General features: G+C 44.1%; 1 protein-coding gene and 1 non-coding gene across 3 annotated transcripts in view; both read right to left on the bottom strand.

The window, feature by feature from the left end:
• The window catches only part of CEP290 (centrosomal protein 290), a 222,731-nt gene that overhangs the window by 186,035 nt on the left and 14,136 nt on the right, over positions 1–22,560 (bottom strand). For both annotated transcript variants that reach the window (XM_056574395.1, XM_056574396.1), the window contains exon 4: positions 13,969–14,038. In XM_056574395.1, the coding sequence (XP_056430370.1) occupies positions 13,969–14,038 (70 nt within the window). The remainder of the gene's footprint in view (positions 1–13,968; positions 14,039–22,560) is intronic.
• LOC130267815 (U2 spliceosomal RNA) lies at positions 21,276–21,468 on the bottom strand. Its single transcript, XR_008843294.1, has one exon. It is a non-coding gene; the product is annotated as a U2 spliceosomal RNA (small nuclear RNA).

Below are 22,560 nucleotides of genomic sequence, written 5' to 3'. Positions count from 1 at the left end.
GTAGTATTCAGCAGGTAATAAATACAGGAAGGATTAAGATTTTTTAATAGAAGTCATTTACAAATCTCATACAAGTGGAACAGCAGCCAGCGCCTGTTAAAACTTTACATTTATTGGAAACACTTAAAAATCCATATGGATGGCAGTGCAGGAACACGGAGAATTAGAATCCAGGCAAAACTTGGAGAATTACCTCTTAGCCGACATGTTTCAGGCTCAATGACCTTTAGTCATGGCTATGGCATGATGCCATGACTAAAGGCCATTGAGCCTGAAACATGTCGGCTAAGAGGTAATTCTCCAAGTTTTGCCAGGATTCTAATTCTCCGTGTTCCTGCACTGCCATCCATATGGATTTTTAAGTGTTTCCAATAAATGTAAAGTTTTAACAGGTGCTGGCTGCTGTTCCACTTGTATGGTGTTCGTATTGAGGATTGCCGTGCACCTTTTGTCCAGGTGAGCTGATAACCAGTCTCTCTGTGTGTACTAATTTACAAATCTGTTTAACTTTCTGGGACCAGTTGATTTAAAAAAAAATAAATAAATAAATAAATAAATAAAAAATAAAAAGGTTTTCACCGGAGTACCCCTTTAATAACCCATAATGTGAATGTAAATGTTAGAAATTTTCATTTATTAAAAAGGAAAAAAGAAAACTATTGCACTGTCATCTATTCAGACTCTGAAACACACATTGGGCACAATGACAGACTTCATTTTCTGCCATTCTTCTCTGTAGATCCTCAAGCTCAGTCAGGTTTCTCCAGAAATGTTCAATAGGGTTCAAGTTAGGGTTCTGGCTGGGAGATGTCTCTAAGGCTCCTTTCACACTATATGTTGCTCCGTTTTAAAGACCCGTTACAATGTCCAGTTAAGAAAACCCTTAAAAACGGCTGTTAAACGGCAGTTATAAAATCCCATTCAAATCTATGGGAATTTTTGATTATCTGTTATCACCCATTATAGCCAGTTATGAATAACGGATTATTTGTGACGGGAGAAAAATTAGTGCATGTAACGTTTTTCTCCCGTCACAAATAACATCCGTTATTCATAACTGGCTATAATGGGTGGAAACTGATAATCAAAAAATCCCATTGATTTGAATGGGATTTGTGTAACAGCCGTTTTTAAGGGTTTTCTGAACGGGACATTGTAACAGGTATTTAAAAAAAAAAAAAAAAAAAAAGCAACATATAGTGTGAAAGGAGCCTAAGCTGCTTATGTGTGGTCTTGGCTGTATTCTTAGGGTCAATGCCTTGTTGGAAGGTGAACCCTCAGCCTAGAGAACTCTGGTTCATGTTTTCATAAAGAAAATCTATGTACTTTGCTCTGTTGAGATTTCCCTCAACTCTAGCCAGTCTCTCTGTCCCAGCCAGTGATAAATAATCCATATCATGATGCTGCAACCATCGTGCTTCACTGTAGGGATGGTATTTGGCAGGTTTCCTCCAGACATGACGCTAAGTATGGAGGCCAAAAACTTCAATCTTGGTTTCATCAGACCAGAGAATATTCTCTCACACAATATGAGAGTCCTTTAGCTGCTTCGTTGCAAACTACTGGTGGACCCTCATGTGACTTCTGTTGAGGAGGAGCTTCTTTCTGGACAGTCAAGCTAAATGACTATTGTGCTCTCGATTGCCTCTCTTAGCAAGACCCTTCTCCCTCTAACTTAGTTTGGTGGGGCGGTCAGCTCTAGAAAGAGACCTGTTTGTTACACTCTTCTAATTTTCTTTCATTTAAGAACTATGAAGGCCACTGTGCTTTTGGGAAGTTTCAGTGCAGCAGAATTTTTTGGTGCCCTTCCCCAGATCTCCACACAATTTTGTCTCTGCGCTCTACAGGCAATTCTTTCTCCTCATGGCTTGGTTTTTGCACTGATTTGTATTGTCAGCTGGGAGATCTTATTTATACAGGCCTGTGTCTTTCCAAATTCTGTCCAATCGGTTTAATATACCACATGTCAGGCCCAAGGCCTGATTATTAAAATCCTATATGTGTATTATAATTATAACTGTGTGATGTATTATCCAAGCCATGGGTGAGAGGTCATTCAGACTGTGTTTTTGTGTATTGCATTTTATTGGGGGGTCTGGCTGTTCGTTTACATCTCCTTTGAAGTCAAAGGCTTTTTTGAAAAGTCATGCACTCTGGTCCCACTCTGGTCCCATCATATAATCAAACAGATAAGGGGCAAGGAAGAGAGAAGACCCCCTGGTGGGATCGGAGGGGAGGGGGGAATGGAGTCTCCCTTCCAAAAAGGCAGATATATAATATTTAACAATGCTAGACTCAGGGTGTTCAAGGCTGTGCAACAAGCTGACAAGACCATCCTAAGAACAGCTGGAACTCACTCATGGACTGCTATATCATCATGCTGTAAAAACTTCATCTTTTGTTTTCTGAACTTGCCTTGCCAAACTCGTACATATTTTTGTAACTGTATGTCATTTGTTCCTGTATTTTTACATATTTAGCACTGTGATACCTTTTATCAGATTAAATGTTTAATTAATCAGCTCTGGTCTTTGATCTCTAAATATATGAGCTCACCTTTCTGAAGGCAGCTCTGGTAAAACACGTTTATCTAAGGGTTAATTTGGTGACTTGCTGGGACTAGCAGTGGATACCCAGAGGTCTGGCGGCTTTAACCCTTGCACCATCACACTCTCTCTAGCGTCTTGGCTGGACCGATAGGGTGTGATCGTGACACCACAGGAGACGATCAAGATGTAAAACAGTAGTTCTCAACCAGTACACTTTAAGGCCCTACCATAAGTGCTGCCACACTCTGGTGGGCAAGATGGCAACAGAAATACATTTAATTTTCCTAATGGTGGAAGTGTCAGCGTCATTCATCTGCCAGAGAGAAGCCAGTATACGAGCAGTCGCTTGCACGCACCCTGATGCATGCTCTTATTGGTGTCTTCAGAACATAGACAAATCAGAAAATGCGTAAAAGAGGATGCTGGGTGGGAAGCATCCACGTCACAGCAGCAAGTAACGCCTGCGACATTGTACACTTTCTGTCAGAAAGGACCCTCTGTTGCACAGTCCATGGACCCTCTGTGACTGGCATATGAAGTGAAAGGGTGAGGGGTTTAAGCTGGAGGAATTTGTGGGGGTCTGGTGGCAAGTAGAGGGAGGCTGGAGGCATTAGACATGGTTTGAAGGCATTTGGGGGAATCTGGATGCATGAGGGAAATGGGCTGGAAGCATTTGTGTGGGTCTGGAGGTATTTGGGGAAGGGTGGAGGCAGTTTGTTGGGGGAGCTGGAGGCTTTTGGGGGAGGTTGGAGGCAATGTGTATGTGTGAGAGGTGTTGTATGTGTGTGAGGGAGAGGCTGGTAGCATTTCTGAGGGAAAAGGGGAAGATCATGCTGGAAAAGTGTGAATCCTAATATGTTTGTGTTGTAGGTTCTGCAGTGAAGAGTTGTGGCTAGAAGAAAAGGGAAAGTGAATGAATCCGATCAGAGAAGACATTGGGCCTCATTTACTAAGAGTTTCGGGTTTTTACTTGTGGGAAAAGTTGTTTCAGACATGCAGGATTCCTCTCTATTTACTATTGGGAAAAGTCGGGAACATTTTCTGACCAGCTTTTTCTAGGTCAATATTTCCAGCCATTTACCCACAGGTTTTTCTGTGAATTCCATAGTAAATCGGTTGGGTCATAAAACCACACCCCTTTTTGACCGACCACGCCCCTTTTGTGACAGATTTTTCAGGCGCACACTGTCGCAGACATGTCTCAGACAAAATAACCAGACAAAAACTGGTCGGTTTCGGCTTAGTAAATGAGGCCCAATATCTGTGAGTTGCTCCATATAGCAGCACTGTAATCTACATAGCCAACAGATATATAAGTAATGTGCATTGCTTCTTTGAAGCCCTTTGTTGCCTTTCATCAAAATTATTTAGTAGGGGTACCTCACAATTTATTTATTTTTTCCCCGAGGGGTTCCCCAGACCTGAAAAAAGTTAAGAAACAACTCAAAGATCAGCAGAAGAGATGGGAGGTCCCCAGAGCTAAATTTTAAGTATCACAGCAAAGGGTCTGAATATTTCATTCTATGCGAAAAATTTGTGAAAATGAGTGAAGATTGATGGGAAAAAAAACTTGATATTTGTTATTTTAGCACAAGGCAGTAAAATAAAATGTGAAAGGGTCTCAAAACTTTTGAAATGTATTGCACAGGGCATGCTACCTGTAGGCCTTCTAAATAGAGCCCTTTAAGGGAATGTTCACAAGTACATAATCTGCTAAGGGTTATGTACGTGTGAACGTATCTTTAGGGTTTTATGGTCTTAGCTTTGCAACAGTACCAAGCAAGCAATGTTACCTGGCAGTGGTTTGGTCTTGTACATTTAGAGACTAGAATCTGTACAGACCTAATACTTCTCACAAATGAACATTTGCTACAAGTGTATTCAGTCACATTTATGGATGCCAAATTATATATATATATATATATATATATATATATATATATATATATATATATCCTAACTCACTGACTCATCAATGCCCAGCCTAAACCCCTGGACCTAGAAAGCTGAATTTTTTCACAGGCGATGTTTTTAAGACGTAGACGAGGAATAAGAAAGGATTTTTCGAAATTCAACCCTTAAGGGGGTGAAAAAGGGGTTGAAAGTTTGTACGGAAGGCAGTAATTTTTGAAGCTAGAAGCATGAAACTTTGTTTTTAGGCTAACAATTAGGGATAAAAAATACGTGTTTTAACGTTTTCTAGAATTATACCCCTGAAGGGGTGAAATGGGGGTTTAAAGTTTGTATGAATTAACCCCTTGCCGTAGAACGCTGGGTATTCAAGGCGCTGCAGCACGGGAGGGTTATGAAGTGAGCTCAGGAGCTGAGCTTGCATCATATCCACACGGTCCCGGCTGCTATCAGCAGCCAGGACCCGTGGTTAATGCCGGACATCCCCGTTCTGGCAGATGTCCGGCATTAACTCTTTAGACGCAGCGATCAAAATTGAAAGAATTCGGGTTGTTTGGATGACGGTAGATTTTACCCAGAGCGGCCTCATTACTTTAGGATCGTAATAAGAAGGGGTCGACCGATTATCGGTATGGCCGATATTATCGGCCGATAATAAAAATTTGGGGCATTATCGGTATCAGCAATTACCTTGCCGAAAAGCCGATAATGCCCCGCCCCCACCACACCGCGACCGCCCCCCCGACCCACCGCACCGCGTCGCAACCGCCACCGTAGTGCTGGGTGGTATACCGGTATGGATTTTTGCCCATACCGCTATACCGGTCAGGCCCCTCCCCCACCCTCCGAGTCAATAAAAAAATAAATAAACTTACCCGTAATGGGGGTGGTTCGGGCCATCCATCCTTCCTGTAGTGTCCAGCGCCAAACCGGGTGGAGGGTGCACCGGTACGGGCTGTCCTTCTCCGGGGGTCCTCTTCTCCACTCCGGGCAGGCTCCGGCCTAGTACGCTGCATAGACGCCGCTGCGCCGTGACGTCAGGTGTTTCGCTGCAGCGTACTAGGCCGGAGCCTGCCGGAGTGGAGAAGAGGACCCCCGGAGAAGAAGGACAGCCCGGTCCGGTGCACCCTCCACCCGGAATGCCGCCGGACACTACAGGAAGGAAGGAAGGATGGATGGCCCGGACCACCCTGACAGGTAGGGGGAGAGAAGCGGGTGGTGGCGGCGGCGGCCTATGGTACCGCAAAAGCCACTGCAGTGCATTGATTTAAAGCGCCCGATTTAAATCAATGACCTGCATCGGTGTCGAGGGGGGATAAATAGCCGATAACTTATACCGGAATATCGGTATAAGTTATCGGCCCTAACCTCCACCGATTATCGGTATCGGCCCTAAAAAACCAATATTGGTCGATCCCTAGTAATAATTAGATCTATGTTACCCCAAATTTAACGCGAGCGAAGCTGCGGGCAAAAGCTAGTTTAATATATTGTGATACATTAAAAGAGAGAATGTGAGTGTGAAATTAGACTGCGTGGCCTATCAGGCACAGGTGATCTCTGTACAATACTGTGGATTATGCAGCCACTATTCAAGCAACAGGAAATAAATAAGGATATAAAGGCAGAAAGAGCTCGGTGCTATTGCTGAACTGTGTGCCTGAGAGAATTGTAAAAAAATGGATACAATTTCAGTAAACCTACTAGCTTTAAAGGGTATTAGGTCTGTACTTTGTCATCTAAAACAGGAATGTCATTCATTATTGCAAACAAGAGATCCTGGCAATTTGGAGATATCCCTGGTAAAGTTCCCAGTAAATGTCTTCTGTATTATGTAATGGTTAAGCTGTGCTTGAATAAAACTAGAAGAGTCTCTTTGTATAGTTTTTTTTATGTATAAATTAAACTTTTATTGAAGCCTTAAGGGGGTACTCCGCTGTTCAGCATTTGGAACAAACTGTTTCGAACACAGGAGCAAGTGCCGGGAGCTCGAGACGTCATAGCCCCGCCCCCTCATGACGTCACGTGAGCAGCGGAGTACCCCTTTAAGAGAATATTATTCTTTAACCTAAAAAGCTGGTTGCTGGACAATATTTTAACTTATTTGGAAACTATAATGAGTATTTTTATTTTCTGTGTTTTGATGCTAACTTAGTGTCCATGGGAGCTAGATTCTCAACTATGAAACATAAGAGGATGTCTGCATAGACAAGCTGAACTGCTATTTGATATTAAATGCTATAACAGTCCTTGTTCTAGGATTACTGTAACCGAAGATGATGTTCAATCGCTGCATGAAGCTCTCTAGGAGCCACCACTGGAGCTTTATAGATCACAGACCTACCTATAGTATTAACAAGCAGCAAATGTAACCTGACTCGAAACCCAAACCCACTACTGAGAAAGTGCTGAATGTACCGATAGCTAGTGTGGGTCTTGGAACACATTCATCCTTGATGGTAGGTGTCTGACATTAGGGGAGGTGTATGACATTTAAAAAAAAAAAAAAACGAGTTTACCACATACAGTGTGTGTAATAACACATGTTAATATACTCAACTTGAAAAGTTTTAATGTTTATTAATTTTTTCCGTACTAAGATGCAGCAATAAGGCCGGGTTAACACTTTGGAATTTCTAGCCGGACAAAATCCGTCCAGAGACTCCAAGTGCGGCGCTAGAACCACAAAGACATTGATGTCCCGATAAACAGCAATGTCTGCAACACGGATGCCAGAACATTTAGCAGGTTCAATAATCTGGTAGAATTTTTTTTACCAGAATTTTCTGTTGGAAAGTAAGACCAGAAAATTCAGCATTGTGAAAAAACCCATTCAGCAGTGGAAAAAACTATACACCTGCATGTTACCTTCATGCAGCGGAATTTTCAACCAAAATTCCTGAGCGGAATTCCATAGTGTGAACCCAGCCTAACAAGCCATTCACAACACATAACCACAGCAATCAATAACTGCCGCCCATACTGGCATCATGAGAGCAGTGGCCATGTGTCTGGTATGGGATTAAGTAAGCACAGACTAGTGGGGAACACAGAAACATTAGTACACGATAAGTCAAGGATCTCCTCAGAGAATATAGCAATTTGTTACTAAAAGTTTTATACATGTTATTCTGGGACACATTAAATCTTTCATCACCGATTCCAAAACTGTATTAACTTTGCATTTTCTAGACAGCAAGTGGGTTATTCGGATACATAGAGAGGACTACATAACCTCATTTATACAATGGAGAGAACTACCTAGACTTAGACTTACTCAGCTTAAAGCAGGGGACTACAAGTAAGTAAAAAGATGAACATTACAGATTTGAACAATTTTTTTTATTTTTTTTTTTACTATTTAGTAATTGGTAGTTTAGGTACCTGTCAAATTGTAAATGTACTAAGTCCTAAGTGTGGTATTATTTTAGCCATTTACATCCCTGCTCTTTTTAGATTCTGAAGTCCAGTGGGTGATCCCAGTCAGTGATTGACATCTATCTCTTTAGGAAAGGTTGTCAATCTCCAATAACACAGCCTACTAGATTGCTAAGCATAGGAAGAAGTCCAATGGATGGTGTCATCATTGATTGAGAGCTAACAATTCTATGAAAGAAAATTGTTTTTAATATCATTTTATAGCCTTCATTTCAACACAGTTTTCTCTTTTGTTCTAGGTCTCCCAGTTCCTAAGATATAGGGGTTTTACTATTTGTTTGTTTGACTATCTGTACTTCTACCTAATTAACAGATGGTATGAACTAGATTACAAAACTGAGTGAGTGCTAGACTGAAGGGGTGTGATAAAGTAGCTCCTACTTACACCCTTTTAGTCTAGCATTAAAGGGGTTCTCTGGTGCTTACACATCCTTTCCCCTATCCAAAGGATAGGGGATAAGATGCCTGATCGCGGGAGTCCCGCCGCTGGGGAGCCCCGGGATCTCGCACGCAGCACCCAGTTTGTAATCAGTCCCCGAAGCGTGTTCGCTCCGGGTCTGATTACAGGAGACCACCGGGCCGGCGGCGTGCGACGTCACGCCTCCACCCCCGTAGTGACGTCACGCCTCCACCCCTCAATGCAAGCCTACAGGAGGGGGCTTGACAGCTATCACGCCGCTGGCCCGGTGGTCGCCTGTAATCAGACTGATTACAAACGGGGTGTCGCGTGCAAGATCCCGGGGGGTCCCCAGCGGCGGGACTCTCGCGATCAGGCATCTTATCCCCTATCCTTTGGATAGGGGAAAATATGTGTAAGCAACGGAGAACCCCTTTAACTCCCTATCTACAGTCTAATAGGCGTCACTATATGTAACTGCTCACTAGCTAATGTACAAAAGCTCACTATGTGCAATTTCCTCTTAACCCCTTAAGGACTCAGAGTTTTTCCGTTTTTGCACTTTCGTTTTTTCCTCCTTACCTTTTAAAAATCATAACCCTTTCAATTTTGCACCTAAAATTCCATAATAGGGGTTATGTTTTGCGCCACCAATTTTACTTTGAAGTGACATTAGTCATTTTACCAAAAAATCCATGGTGAAACGGAAAAAAAATGTATTGTGCGACAAAATTAAAGAAAAAATGCCATTACCATTTTCTAACTTTTGGGGGCTTCAGTTTCTATGCAGTGTATTTTTTGGTAAAAGTGACACCTTTTCTTTATTCTGTAGGTCCATACGATTAAAATTATACTTCTATAGGTTTGATTTTGTTGTACTTCTGGAAAAATAACTACATGCACGGAAATTAATATGTTTAAAATTGTCATTTTTTGACCCCTATAACTTATTTAGTTTTCTGCGTACGGGGCGGTATGAGGGCTCATTGTTTGTGTCGTGATCTGAAGTTTTTAGCGGTACCATTTTTGTATTGATCGGACTTTTTGATCACTTTTTATTCATTTTTTCATGATATAAAAGTGAACAAAATTTTGGACTTTGGAATTTTTTTTGCGCGTACGCCATTGACCGTGCGGTTTAATTAACAATATATTTTTATAGTTTGGACATTTCCTAACACGGCGATGCCACATGTTTATTTTTGTTTACAGTTTTTTTTTTTTAATGGGAAAAGGGGGGCGATTCTTACTTTTATTAGGGAAGGGGTTAAAATGGTAACTCTCATTAAAACTAATTTTTGCTATTGCACTCCTTATGGTAAAATAAAAAATATTTCTAATATAGTTTGTTTAAAAAAATAAAAATGAAGTTTTCTATCTTTTATTTGTGCTTAAAAAAGCTCAAGAGCACATTTTCCCCAATCTCATACACAGACTTTGGACCGAAGCCCAAACACAGGAAGTGCAGCCTGGAGTGCTGAGGGGGGGGGTGTCTAGCCTCATCCAATCATAGCTCCTCTCACACTTAACTGCCATATGCTGCTGGATGGAAACACCCCCCTCAGCACTCCAGGCTGCACTTCCTGTGTTTGGGCTTCGGTCCAAAGTCTGTGTATGACATGGGGGAAAATGTGCTCTTGAGCTTTTTTAAGCACAAATAAAACATAGAAAATTTCATTTTTTTAAACAAAGTATTTTAGAAATATTTTTTATTTTCCATAAGGAGTGCAATAGCAAAAATTAGTTTTAAGGAGAGTTACCATTTAAATCATCTTTAGTGGGGTTCTCCACCATAAGGTGATTTTAGTACGTACCTGGCAGAAAGTAATGGACATGCTTAGAAAGGACCTGCACTTGTCTTGGGGCTTAATGGCTATGTTGTGAGATTACCATAACACTGTGGCTAGCTTTTTGTGAACTGGTATTTCCTGTTTCACTTTTCTTTTTTTGACTACAAATCGCATAATTCCATTTTCCTCCCTACCACACATCAGCCACCCCACCCATTGAAACATAAATGAGCTGCATCCATTCAAAAGACCTGTGGTTTTCAATCAGGGTGCCTACAGCTGTTGCATTAGTTGCAGATTGATCTCTCTCCCACCAAGTGATCTCTCCACCCATTGAAGCAGACAGGCTCCCTGTCATCAGCTGACCAGTGAGGTCAGGTCTCGGCCGCATTGCAACCTGGGAAAAATCTGAGACAACAGTCATTTTGTATGCTGGTAAAAATAAATATTGGGGTGAAAATCACAGAAGAATTATGAGAAAACCGTCACACACAGGTATAGACACTATATTATGAACTACACTAACTTTACAGCCCCTGTCGCATGGTCAAAAAAAAATTCCTGGAATACCCCTTTAACTTTTTTTTTTCACACTTTTTTTTGGCAGTGTAATAGCCCCCTCTAGTGGCTAAAACACTGCACACACTGATCTTCTACACAGATCACCCCATGCATTAAAGGAGAACTCCAGAATATAAAAATTGCCCTCCATACTGTCGGCAGTAAAAAAATAAAAGATAAACAAGTCCCGACTCAGCCGGCGATAGGCTGAGCGTCAGCGTGACGTTTTCGGCCCTGACAGCAGGTGCCGATGTAGTGAAGAATTGTGTGTTATGAAGCGTTCTCACACTGCCGCTCAACCTATCGCCGGCTGAGTCAGGACTTTACTGCGGCCGGTGATTGGCTGAGCGCAGTATGACTCGCCGACCACCGGCAACCAGGAAGAGAATCGCTGCGGAGACCGGAGACGGTTACCGGAGGCCCCGGGGAAGCGAAGGAAGGTATGTACATCTTTATTTTTTTTCTACCGGCAGTATGAAGGACAATTCTCCTTTAACAGTTCTCCTTTAACATGGCAATGATCAGTGTTATCAGCGGTTGATTGCTCAAGCCTGGATTTCAGGCTTGGAGCAATCAATCACCGATCGGACGCGCCGGAGGCAGGTAACGGACCCTCCGCTCGCGTTCTAGCTGATCAGGACATCGCAATTGAACTGCCGGGAGTGTATTTTTGTTACTTAAGGCACGGCGATCAACTTTGAACGCCGCGTCTAAAGGGTTAATAGCATGCGGCACCATGATTGGTGCTGCACGCTATTAGCCCAGGGTGCCTGCTTTCACTAGCCGCCGGGTCCGACCCGCTACGACACGGCGGCGTGACCCTGCGTTATAGACCGGGACCGGGCATACAGGTATAACCTGCATCCTTAAGAGGTTAAAGAGTACCTGTCACCAAACTAAACTTTTAATATACTGTTCCTTATGTCATTATAAGACACTCTGCTATTTACTTGCTGTTAAAATTCTCAACCTTTATATGTTTTTAATGTGATTGAAAAAACAGCCACTAGGTGGTCTGTTCTGTTCCCTGTACAAGTCAAACAGTTTGGTCTCCCCACGGCCTGGCAGGAGACCAAACTCAGGAAGTGCTTGCTGGGCAAGGCGAGGCATAGCTCTCGCAGGCTTCAGTGATGTTGTGCCTACTGGGGAACGCCCACTTTCTCCTGCCGGAAGCTCACACTATGTGAGCAAGGGGAAAGGTATGATATAGAGCTTTTTAAAGCTCAGGACAGGAGGGGTGTTAGGAGTAGTTAGGGAATATAATATGAGTTAGTTAAGAAAATATGGTTTGATGACAGGAGCTCTTTAAAGAAATATGCACTTTGTGAATTATAGCAAACTAGCGGAGTACCCGGCGTTGCCCGGCTTTTCCTTCCTAATCCTTGTTGAGGAGGAAAATCAACAAAGGAGGAAGCTTTTGACTTCATATCCCATTCCCATATATTGTTGTCATATCTCAACCCCATTTCCAGTCCTCATACCACGACCTCCTATCCCGTCCTCCTGTCCCGACCATCCCGTCCTCCCATCCCAAACTGTAAGATGTTTACCTGGTATTAAAATATCTCCAGCCTTATGGAAGTTATGTGAGAACATACATTTCCCAGTGATTTGCATGGGACTTTAAACAATAACCCTGACCCTCACAAATGGGGGTAGTTAAGGGTTAAATTAACTATCCTATATTTTAAGTTGACATATAAGTAACATGTGACCAAGTATTATGGAAATATCTCCAGCTGTTTGGAAGTTATGCAGTAACATATTTCCCATAGAACTGAATGGGACTTTAAACAAAAAACTCGACCCTGGCAAATGGGGGTGAGTAAGGGTTAAATCACTTATCCTATGTTTGTTGTTGACATATAAGTAACATGTGTACCAAGTTTCATGTTACTATTTTTAGCCATTTGGACGTGATGCTGGAACATACACACAAACACATATATATATATATATATATATATATATATATATATATATATATATATATACACACACACACACACAAGTTGAGTTTCATAAATATATATATATATATATATATATATATATATATATATATATATATATATATATATATATATATATATATAGATGTCATGCCATAAGGTGACAAACAGAAGCAATGGATAATCTGCTGAAGCCCTGGGTGCTCACATTTCACATCTATCAACACTCTTAGGCTCCTTTCACACTATATGTTGCTCCGTTTAAAAGACCCGTTACAATGTCCCGTTAGGAAAACCCTTAAAAAAAAAAATAAAAGGTTAAAAAATCCTTTTCAAGTCTATGGGATTTTTGGATTATCCGTTATCACCCGTTACGGGAGAAAAATTAGTGCATGTAACATTTTTCTCCAGTCAAAAATAACATCCGTTATTCATAACGGGTGATAACGGATAATCAAAAAATCCCATAGACTTGAATGGGAATTTTTAACGGCAGTTTTTAAGGGTTTTGTTATTGGGACATTGTAATGGGTCTTTAAAACTGAGCAACATATAGTGTGAAAGGAGCCTTACCCTGCAGGATTAACTTCCCTAACCTACAGAAATATTTTGAAAATATAAAAAATGTGAAAGGAACCTGTCACCATGAGAATAACGTCCACATGGAATGACGTAACACTGCCAGAATCCATGCATTATCCATTATATATCTAAAGCTGCTGAGGAAAGGATGTATATCCTGAAACATATAAAAAATAGGAGAATTGTATCCCTTGCAGCGATATATCAATCCTATATTGCCGTTATATCTTCTCTGCAGGAATATATCATATAACATTACATATCAATAATCTATTTGATCCACTAGATGTGAGCAATATTTTTACTCCCCAGGGCATATCTACCATTTGTGATAGAAATTAATGTTGTTATTATTATAAATAATTTTAATCTCACACCCGTAGGGCCCTACGGCTGTGATTTTAGGATTGTTTTGCTATTTCTTACATTAAATATTATTACTTTAATTGGTCTGGAAAGTTAATGTTTTTCATCTGAACCATCCATCATACACTGATATAGTTAATGACTGAGTCCCCTATTTTTTATATTTTCTTTCTTATTTCTCACTTGGGTGTGAGAATTTCTCAGTTAACCTCGCATATTTTTTTCTGTGAGCCTCACATATCCTATTGTTTCTCATATCCTGAAACTTGTCCATCAAAAGGGTTAATCCAGCACGATATAACTATAACTCTACTAAACCAGTGATTGACAGCCCCGGTTCCAGCCAGAACGTATTGTTCATATAAAAGAGACATCTGTCCTAGAACTTTAATAAAACACAAGCAGGTTTAATGCCCATTTACCAGTCTTGACTTGTTCTTCTGCTGTTTTTCCAGCTTCTTCTAATACAAACTCAACTTCCTGAGATTTTATCTATAAAAGAAAAAAAGAAAAGTGTCTTAATGTGTTAGAATAAACCCACACACCTCATATCTGATGTTATAAAGCCCCTGATCCTTACAAATCACTAGACCATAGTAAGAGTGGCCCTAGGAAAAAAACAGTATGCCCCTTCAACTCTACTTTCATATATTTTTTTTAGAAACTGAATATTATCAAAAATGCCATCACTGTATTCCCATCTCCTACATCATAGTACATGTAGCGGATAATGCAAATGTATTAACTTTAGTAAGTACATATGATCGAAATTGCCTAGTTTTTATGTTGTACCCTTTGTTTACTGCTCACTGCCAAGGTTACTGACCATGCCTCAACTCTGGAAGCAGTGGCACTCCCCCTCTGCATAGCAGCAGAGGTCCCGGTTGCTGGGATTTTGGGAACAAGCTTAGGATGGTGCAAGCCCACTGGCTCCAATGCCAAGTTACTTTCGGTGTTTGACAAGTTCATCACTGATGTCTCCAGGTACAATTCATATGTCCTGGAAATGTTATTGATTTAAGCAAAGCACACAGAGCACTCATAGCAAAGCCTTCATAAGGGCTCCAACAGTGCACCCACTCAGTATGTAACTACAAAAATAACAGTGTGCGCTGTTTTTATTGTGCACTGTTTTAACGCTCTTACTCTAGTGTACTCACTGCAAGTATTAAGTGCCTGTTTTATTTGAAGGAACTGTATACAATCTAGGCAATTCTTCATGCAGCAGCCGTATGAATCTCATTAATAGTTTGCTACAACACATCAGTCTGGTGTCCAGGTTACTTATGTCACAAAGTATTGCCTAGACTGGATACAATTGTATTCCCTTCTCAGCTGACATAAGGACAAGGGAGGAGATTTATCAAAACCTGTGCAACCAATCAGATCGCTTCTTTCATTTTGTAGAGGCCTTTTCAAAAATGAAATAAGAAATGTCATTGGTTGCTATTTGCAACTGGTCAGCTTTTTCTCTGCACTGGCTTTGATAAATCTCCCCCAAGGTGTGTACAGGCTTGCAAACTGAATGTAAACAACAGTGTTCTCATTTACTAACAGCAAACAAATAGCTTCAAAATAGTGAAGAACTCAAATAGAGATAAATTCTGATATCATTTGTGCAAGAATAAGTCTTACAATTAGGGCTGAAACAACTACCGTATATACTCGAGTATAAGCCGAGTTTTTCAGCACGATTTTTCGTGCTGAAAACACCCCCCTCGGCTTATACTCGAGTGAACTCCCCCACCCGCAGTGGTCTTCAACCTGCGGACTTCCAGAGGTTTCAAAACTACATCTCCCAGCAAGCCCGGGCAGCCATCGGCTGTCCGGGCTTGCTGGGAGTTGTAGTTTTGAAACCTCCGGAGGTCCGCAGGTTGAAGACCACTGCGGCCTTCAACATCATCCAGCCCCCTCTCACCCCCTTTAGTTCTGAATACTCACCTCCGCTCGGCGCTGGTCCGGTCCTGCAGGACTGTCCGGAGAGGAGGTGGTCCGGTGGGATAGTGGTTCCGGGCTGCTATCTTCACCGGGGGCGACTCTTCTAAGTGCTTCGGGCCCGGCCTCAGAATAGTCACGTTGCCGTGACAACGACGCAGAGGTGCGTTCATTGCCAACGTACTTCTGCGTCATTGTCAAGGCAACGCCTCTATTCCGGGCCGGAAGCGCGGAGAAGAGGCGCCCCCGGTGAAGATAGCAGCCCGGACCACCTCCTCACCGGACCACCTCCTCTCCGGACAGCCCTGCAGGACCGGACCAGCGCCGAGCGGAGGTGAGTACTCAGAACTAAAGGGGGTGAGAGGGGGCTGGATGATGTTGAAGGCCGCAGTGGTCTTCAACCTGCGGACCTCCGGAGGTTTCAAAACTACAACTCCCAGCAAGCCCGGACAGCCGATGGCTGCCCGGGCTTGCTGGGAGTTGTAGTTTTGAAACCTCTGGAGGTCCGCAGGTTGAAGACCACTGAGGGCGAATGATGAGAAGAGGATGATGAAGGGGGGGGGGTGTGGGGATGATGAAGGGGGGTGGGGATGATGAAGGGGGGGTGTGGGATGATAAGGGGATGATGAAGGGGGGATGTGTGGGATGATAAGGGGATGATGAAGGGGGGATGTGTGGGATGATAAGGGGATGATGAAGGGGGGATGTGTGGGATGATAAGGGGATGATGAAGGGGGGGATGTGTGGGATGATAAGGGGATGATGAAGGGGGGATGTGTGGGATGATAAGGGGATGATGAAGGGGGGATGTGTGTGATGATGACAAGGGGATGATGATGAGGATGTTAATGACGGGTCTGGATGATTACATGGGGGGATGAGGTATTTCCCACCCTAGGCTTATACTCGAGTCAATAACTTTTCCTGGGATTTTGGGTTGAAATTAGGGGTCTCGGCTTATACTCGGGTCGGCTTATACTCGAGTATATACGGTAATTGATTAATCGGCAACTAATTGATTCTAAAAATAGTTCTCAACTATTTTCATAATCCATTAATCGGTTGGTCAGCAAATTCTTAAATATACATACACTTAGCGATTATCACGATGTATATATGTAACTGTGGTCTTTGGCAGCCTATTTAGTGAAGAGGGGCCCCAGCACACACCATATTCTGCTTCCTGCAGCTATCGTGAGTCCCCGATTGGCAGGCGCTGTGCTGAAAGCCAGACTCGCAATAGTTTTGGAGAGGAGATGCAGGAAGTGGAAGATTGTGTGTTGGCCCCTCTTCACTAAATAGGCTGCTGGGGGCACGTAGGATGGTCCTCTTATCAGGCCAAAGATAAGATACAGGGAGGGGGTATAGCCCTTACAAGGAAAAAAAAATTGTATTTAAAAGCATTATTATACATATTTAAATGGGCACTGTCAAATTAAAAAATATGTTTTATATGTTGTACATCTTGCTAAAAAATTAACCTTTCTAATATACTTCATAAGAACATTTTATTTCCTTTTTATAAAAATCATGGTTTATAAAATCACAGCTTTGTCCAAGCTGAAGCACAGGTATGGATAAAGTCCAGTAAGTAAGGGTGCGCTATCACTCCTCTGTGTCTGACAGGACAGGAGAGAGCACAGAGGAGTCCTATCAGACAGGAGAGAGCACACAGAGGAGTGCTATCAGACAGGAGAGAGCACACAGAGGAGTGCTATCAGACAGGAGAGAGCACACAGCGGAGTGCAATCAGACAGGAGAGAGCACAGAGGAGTGCTATCAGACAGGAGAGAGCACCGAGGAGTACTAGCAGACAGGAGAGGGCACAGAGGAGTCCTAACAGACAGGAGGGAGCAGAGGGGTGCTATCAGACAGGAGAGAGCACAGAGGAGTCCTATGAGACAGGAAAAAGAGCACAGAGGAGTCCTATCGTACAGGAGAGAGCAGAGGAGTCCTATCAGACAGGAGAGGGCACAGAGGAGTGCAAGCCCACCCTTATTTACTGGTCTTTGTCCATGTCTGCAATTCAGCTTAGGCAAAGCCATTATTTCTATAAAAAGGAAACAACATTTTCTTATCAAGTATATTAGAAAGGTTAATGTTTTGCCAAAATGTACAACATAAAGTTTTCGTATCTGACAGTGCCCATTTAAATATAATAAAAAGCGACTCCTCTCAGCCTCCGCAAAGCCCAGCATCTAGCCGACCCCACAAACTCTCTTCACACACAATGCATCTCTTACCTAAAATACACAGAAGACCCCCGGTCTGATTCCCTTCCCAATCTAACTTACACATTTTCTTTTTCTCTACTATGGTTCTTTTTATCCGACAAGATTGACCAACTAATCAGTTACTAAAATAATTGTTAGTCGCAGCCCTACTTTCAATATTTAAGTTTTAGACACTTTTCCTAATGAGTAACCTCATCAAATGGTGTGTGAAATCAGTAAAATGGGTGCGGCTTTAAAGGGTTATCCAACGTGAGAGCTTTCAAATCTTAACAGTATATCTATCAATATATATATATTATATATATATATATATATATATATATATATATATATATATTTTTTTTTTTTTTTTTTACTTTTACTTACCTCCAGCAGTGTCTTCAGTGTCTTGCTCCAGTCCCCAACTGTGCTCCTCTTCCTCTTCGAAATCCTGATTCCCAGAGTGACATCAGGGCCCAGAGTGTGACACTGCCCCTCATCCAATCACTGGCCACACGAGGGACATGTGACACTCCAGGCCCAAGAGTTATGATTTCTGAGAGGAAGAGGAGCGTAGCAGGAGACCAGAGCAGGACACCGAAGGAAGTAAAATTTTGTTTTTTTAAACACTGTTATTAAGTGCACAAAGTTGTGAAAAATCTCTCTCCTGCTGAACAACCCCTTTAATATGTGACACCACCTACCTGTGTAAGACAACTAATAGTTGGTCTAAATTTTAACAGTTTTAGGATGTGACAGATATGTCAACAGCATCAGCCACTATAAATCTGGTGCATTGTTGAACTGTCTAGTTTAGGTTTACACTGCCTAAAAAAGGAGATTTTTTTTTTTACTTGCCGTTAAATATATCTCTCATAGCCTTCATTGGGGGGACACAGAGACCATCAGTATTATGCTGCTGCCACTAGGAGACTGACACTAGGCAAGAAAAGAAATGTGCTTCTCCCAGCAGGATATACCCACCCACAGGCATTGAGCTAATCAGTTGTGTCACAAAGCAGTAGGAGAAGCCAAACCACAAAAGGAGAAAATGTCTGAAGGACACCAGAAAGCAGTAACAGGTAAACAACCTGACCAGGAACCGTAAATGGGTGGCTGCTGTGTTCCCCAATGAAGGTTATGAGAAAGATTTTATGGTGAGTACAAAAAAAAAATCTCCTTTTCTCGGTCCCCTCATTGGGGGACACAGAGACCATGGGACATCCCAAAGCAGTCCCTGGGTGGGAAAAACAACCGCCAGAGAGGGGAAGGTCAGGCCAGAGACTGAGCCATAACCAGTCACCCAGGAAAGTGGGAAAGGCTCAGAGGAAACCGGAACCCGACTACCAACCACCTGGCAGCCCCTGCAAAACATGGGGGGTAAGGCCGACCCAAAATGAATGAACTGTGCAGCGACTGGGGTCCGGCAGCCGACCAAATAGAAAACAAATGGTCGCCCCCAGAGGCCTGCCGGGCCAAACCCGTCCTGGTAGGAGAGCAGAAGACACCCCTGATGAAAAGACAAAAAGACGCAGAACCACCGAGGCCTGGCCCAAACACGGAAGAGAGATATAAGAGAAGTCCCAAAGCAGAGAGTTGGCTAAGCAAGACAAACATGGCGAGGAAATGCCACTCCCAGAAGAGAAACATGCCAGAGAGGCATGAAGGGAGTACCCTGACAGGAGGCCAACCGAGACCATAGGACAGAGGCTGAGGAGATAGCATAGAAAAGCAGCTGAGCACACTCAGCAAGAAGGCAAGACGCAGATGGCAGATACCAGAGCCGATAGAATGAGAAAGAGAAAAGAAAGCAAAACTCCTGTACAGTCCCAGGCACCTGAAGAAAACAGCCAGGAAGAAGGCTAGGGCAAGATGTACCAACCGAACACCCGAATCGAGAGGATTAAACTCAAATCCTCAATTCTAGACCACTCAGCGCAAGACTCTGTGGAAAAGAACCCATTAGGGCACCACACAATCACGAAAGTGGGAAATAACATGCGACAAGGTGGAGCATGCACATGGAGACGCAGGAAACTGCTAGACTGGGCAACCAGGCAGACCGATAGGCCCCCTACCTAGAGACCCTACGACCTGGGCCCCTCCCACTCTGGAGGGAGAAGGAGGAGTGCAAAAATGACCGGAGGGAGGGAGCAGAGCCATCCGGAACACTGGAGCTGCCGCCCAGAGAAAAAGAGGAACCTATGTCCAGGAAGAAAAGGAGGAACCCTGGAGTCCCAACCAGGAGAGGCAGATAACCTCAAGCCAGAGTGAACACTCCCAGCTGATGTGCACCCAGACCAAGGCAGTACCTGGAGCAGCGAGCAAAGACCGCTGCTGCTGATAAACAGCAGAGAAGTGTAGGAACGGAACCCTGCCAGGGCCAGAGACGAACTCCGGAATGGTGGAAGCCCCAGGAACAACCTCTCCGGAGCACAAGGCATAGAAAGCCACCTGGCAGAGAGCCTAAGGCAAAATACCAAGGGAGAGGGACTCCGGGGCTGCCAGGGAAGACTGACCCAACCTAGGGGAGAATCACAGTCAGGAGAAAAAGGCACCGTCACCCCTGAGGCGACCATGCCACCCAGCATTCATAGACACAAAAGACTAGGATCTAGACAAAGCGATCAAGCATGGGATTTCAATGTGGAAACGGATTGGATGACCGAGAGAGTAACATCCCAGAATGACAGTCACCGAGAGGAAGACCGAGGGGACCCAGCGAGATGTCAACCCAACCGAAGCAACAAGGCGAGGAAGAGAAGACATGACCAGGGTGCGGGAGGGCAAGCACAGTACAATGACACTCCCCTAAAAAGGAGGAGGGAATTGCTCCAGCTGAGACTGTCGAGGAGCCAGAGGCAACCTGAACAGAGGGGCCTCAAGAGGAAGGTCTAGAGACACTCTAAGCAGAAAGATCGCTGGAGAGTAAGAGCAGAGAACAGAGCCCTCACCTCCAGAAGGAAGCACAAGGACCACCAGGATGGCTTCCAAGCAAGACCTACCCATCCAGGGAGAGGGAGCAGCGCCAGGGGCTGGAGAAGCAAGGGTATTGACCTGGCAAGAACCAACAGAACTGCACCCAGAGGAAAAGGGGAGAAAAGATGAACTGCCCTGGCAGGACCAACAAGTGCCCCTGCGAAAGCTAGGACGGCGACAGCTGCAACTAAGCCATATCTAGCAGAAACCCGCCAAAAAAAAGGGGGAGAGCGAGGGCAGGAGGGAAATAAAGAAACCCTCCGACAAAGGGAGGTCGGAGGGCAACGGCTGCAAAGGCAAGAGCAGGAGCCCACAAAGGCCATACAACCCCTTAGAAAAAGGGGGAGCACGAAGGCTGAATCTCAATAGTAGACACCCACTAAAGTACACCCAAGCCGGTAGCAGAAGGGTTAAACGAGATGGCTGAGCCAGTCACAGGAGAAAGTACAGAAGACTGACAACACTCCACCTAGAAAAGGAGGAGGAATGCAAGGACCGCCCAAGAATTAGCAGAAACCTAAGAAACTCCACCCCAACTTCATGGGGGGGCACCAGACAGTCTGAGTAATGCTAGGCATCCTATACAATGTACAATGCACAAGGACTGGTGCCACAATAAATGGATCAAAAGCCTTCCAAAATGTGAGGTGCACTGAACCTGCAGAAACTGGTTTATCAGTCACTCGTTAAGGGCGACGGAAGCAAAAAAACATTCCTTATGTGGTGACATATCAGATATTAACCTGATAAGACCAGATACTACACTTGATCCCATCCAACAAGCCGAGAATAAATTGACACACAGAAGTAAGAGGAAGGGTCGTAGAAAAAAAATATGTAGCTGCAATAATTACTTTTGACCACTAGAAGGGAGCCTAATACTCTCCAAGAGAGAGAGAGAACAGTGATAAAGCAATGCAGCCTTTTAGCCAAATGAGGCCACAGAGCGCCCGTGAGAGTTTTATATATTTTTTTAAATATACTTCCTCTACCTGCAGATCGCGCCGCCCCCGGGAAGAATGGAATGCTATAGAGAACACGCCCCTGGGTGCCGCCTGCAAGCGGCCTACAGTAGAAGAGGAGGCCGGGAGCTAAATTTACAGGGCGCCCGCGGGCCTCCCCCGGTTGCATGAGCAGGTTGATGGCCATTTGAGAAGGGCACCGGCTGCCTGGAAACCGCACCTCCCTAGTAGCTGCTACAGAGACAAGGCCGGGGAATGAACACATGCCTCGGCCGGTGCCGACTCCACCGCAGCTCCGTCCAGCCATGCGGGAGAGCCGCTGACTAAAGAGGGACAGCATGCGGTAGCTTACTGAGCCTGGCCACAAACTGACAGATGCGGCCAGAGCAGGGGAGGGAGCCAGGAGTGCGACAGACACACAGGAGAGTCCCCGGTGAAGAAAAACGCGGCCTGACCACTCAGCCAGGCCGTAAAACTTTAAGTGCAGCAAGGGGATATTGGCCAAGGGGGACTGTGCCCTTCATGTGACGCCGGAGACCGGGAGCCATGTGCAATGGCGGCTGAGGAGCTGGGACTCCACCGCAGCTCTGTCCACTATAGAGAAGGGGGACCCCAGGGATGAGCACAAGGGAGAGTCTGGGGGTGGGGGGGGAAGATGAAGTGCATACTCGCCCATGGACTCCATCTTGTTATACTCACCCAGACGTCTTCAGTCAGCTAAAGGCCGTGCTGCAAAACGCCAAGCTGCCATAGCGAGGCAGGCAGGGGCAAGTGGTGGACCCGGACCTAGGGTACTACAGCCAGGCACTGACCGTTGGCGAGAAGGGGTTGACGGCCCATACTCTATGCACCGTGCCTCTTTGTCGCATGTGGATAAATCAGGTAGTGCCATGCTCCTGTCGCCTAACCTAGAAAAATAACAAAG

The sequence above is a fragment of the Hyla sarda genome, chromosome 4 (genome assembly GCF_029499605.1).
Source record: "Hyla sarda isolate aHylSar1 chromosome 4, aHylSar1.hap1, whole genome shotgun sequence".
NCBI lineage: Eukaryota > Metazoa > Chordata > Amphibia > Anura > Hylidae > Hyla > Hyla sarda.
Note: the sequence above shows the minus strand (reverse complement) of the source record. Positions and strands in the feature narration are given on the sequence as shown.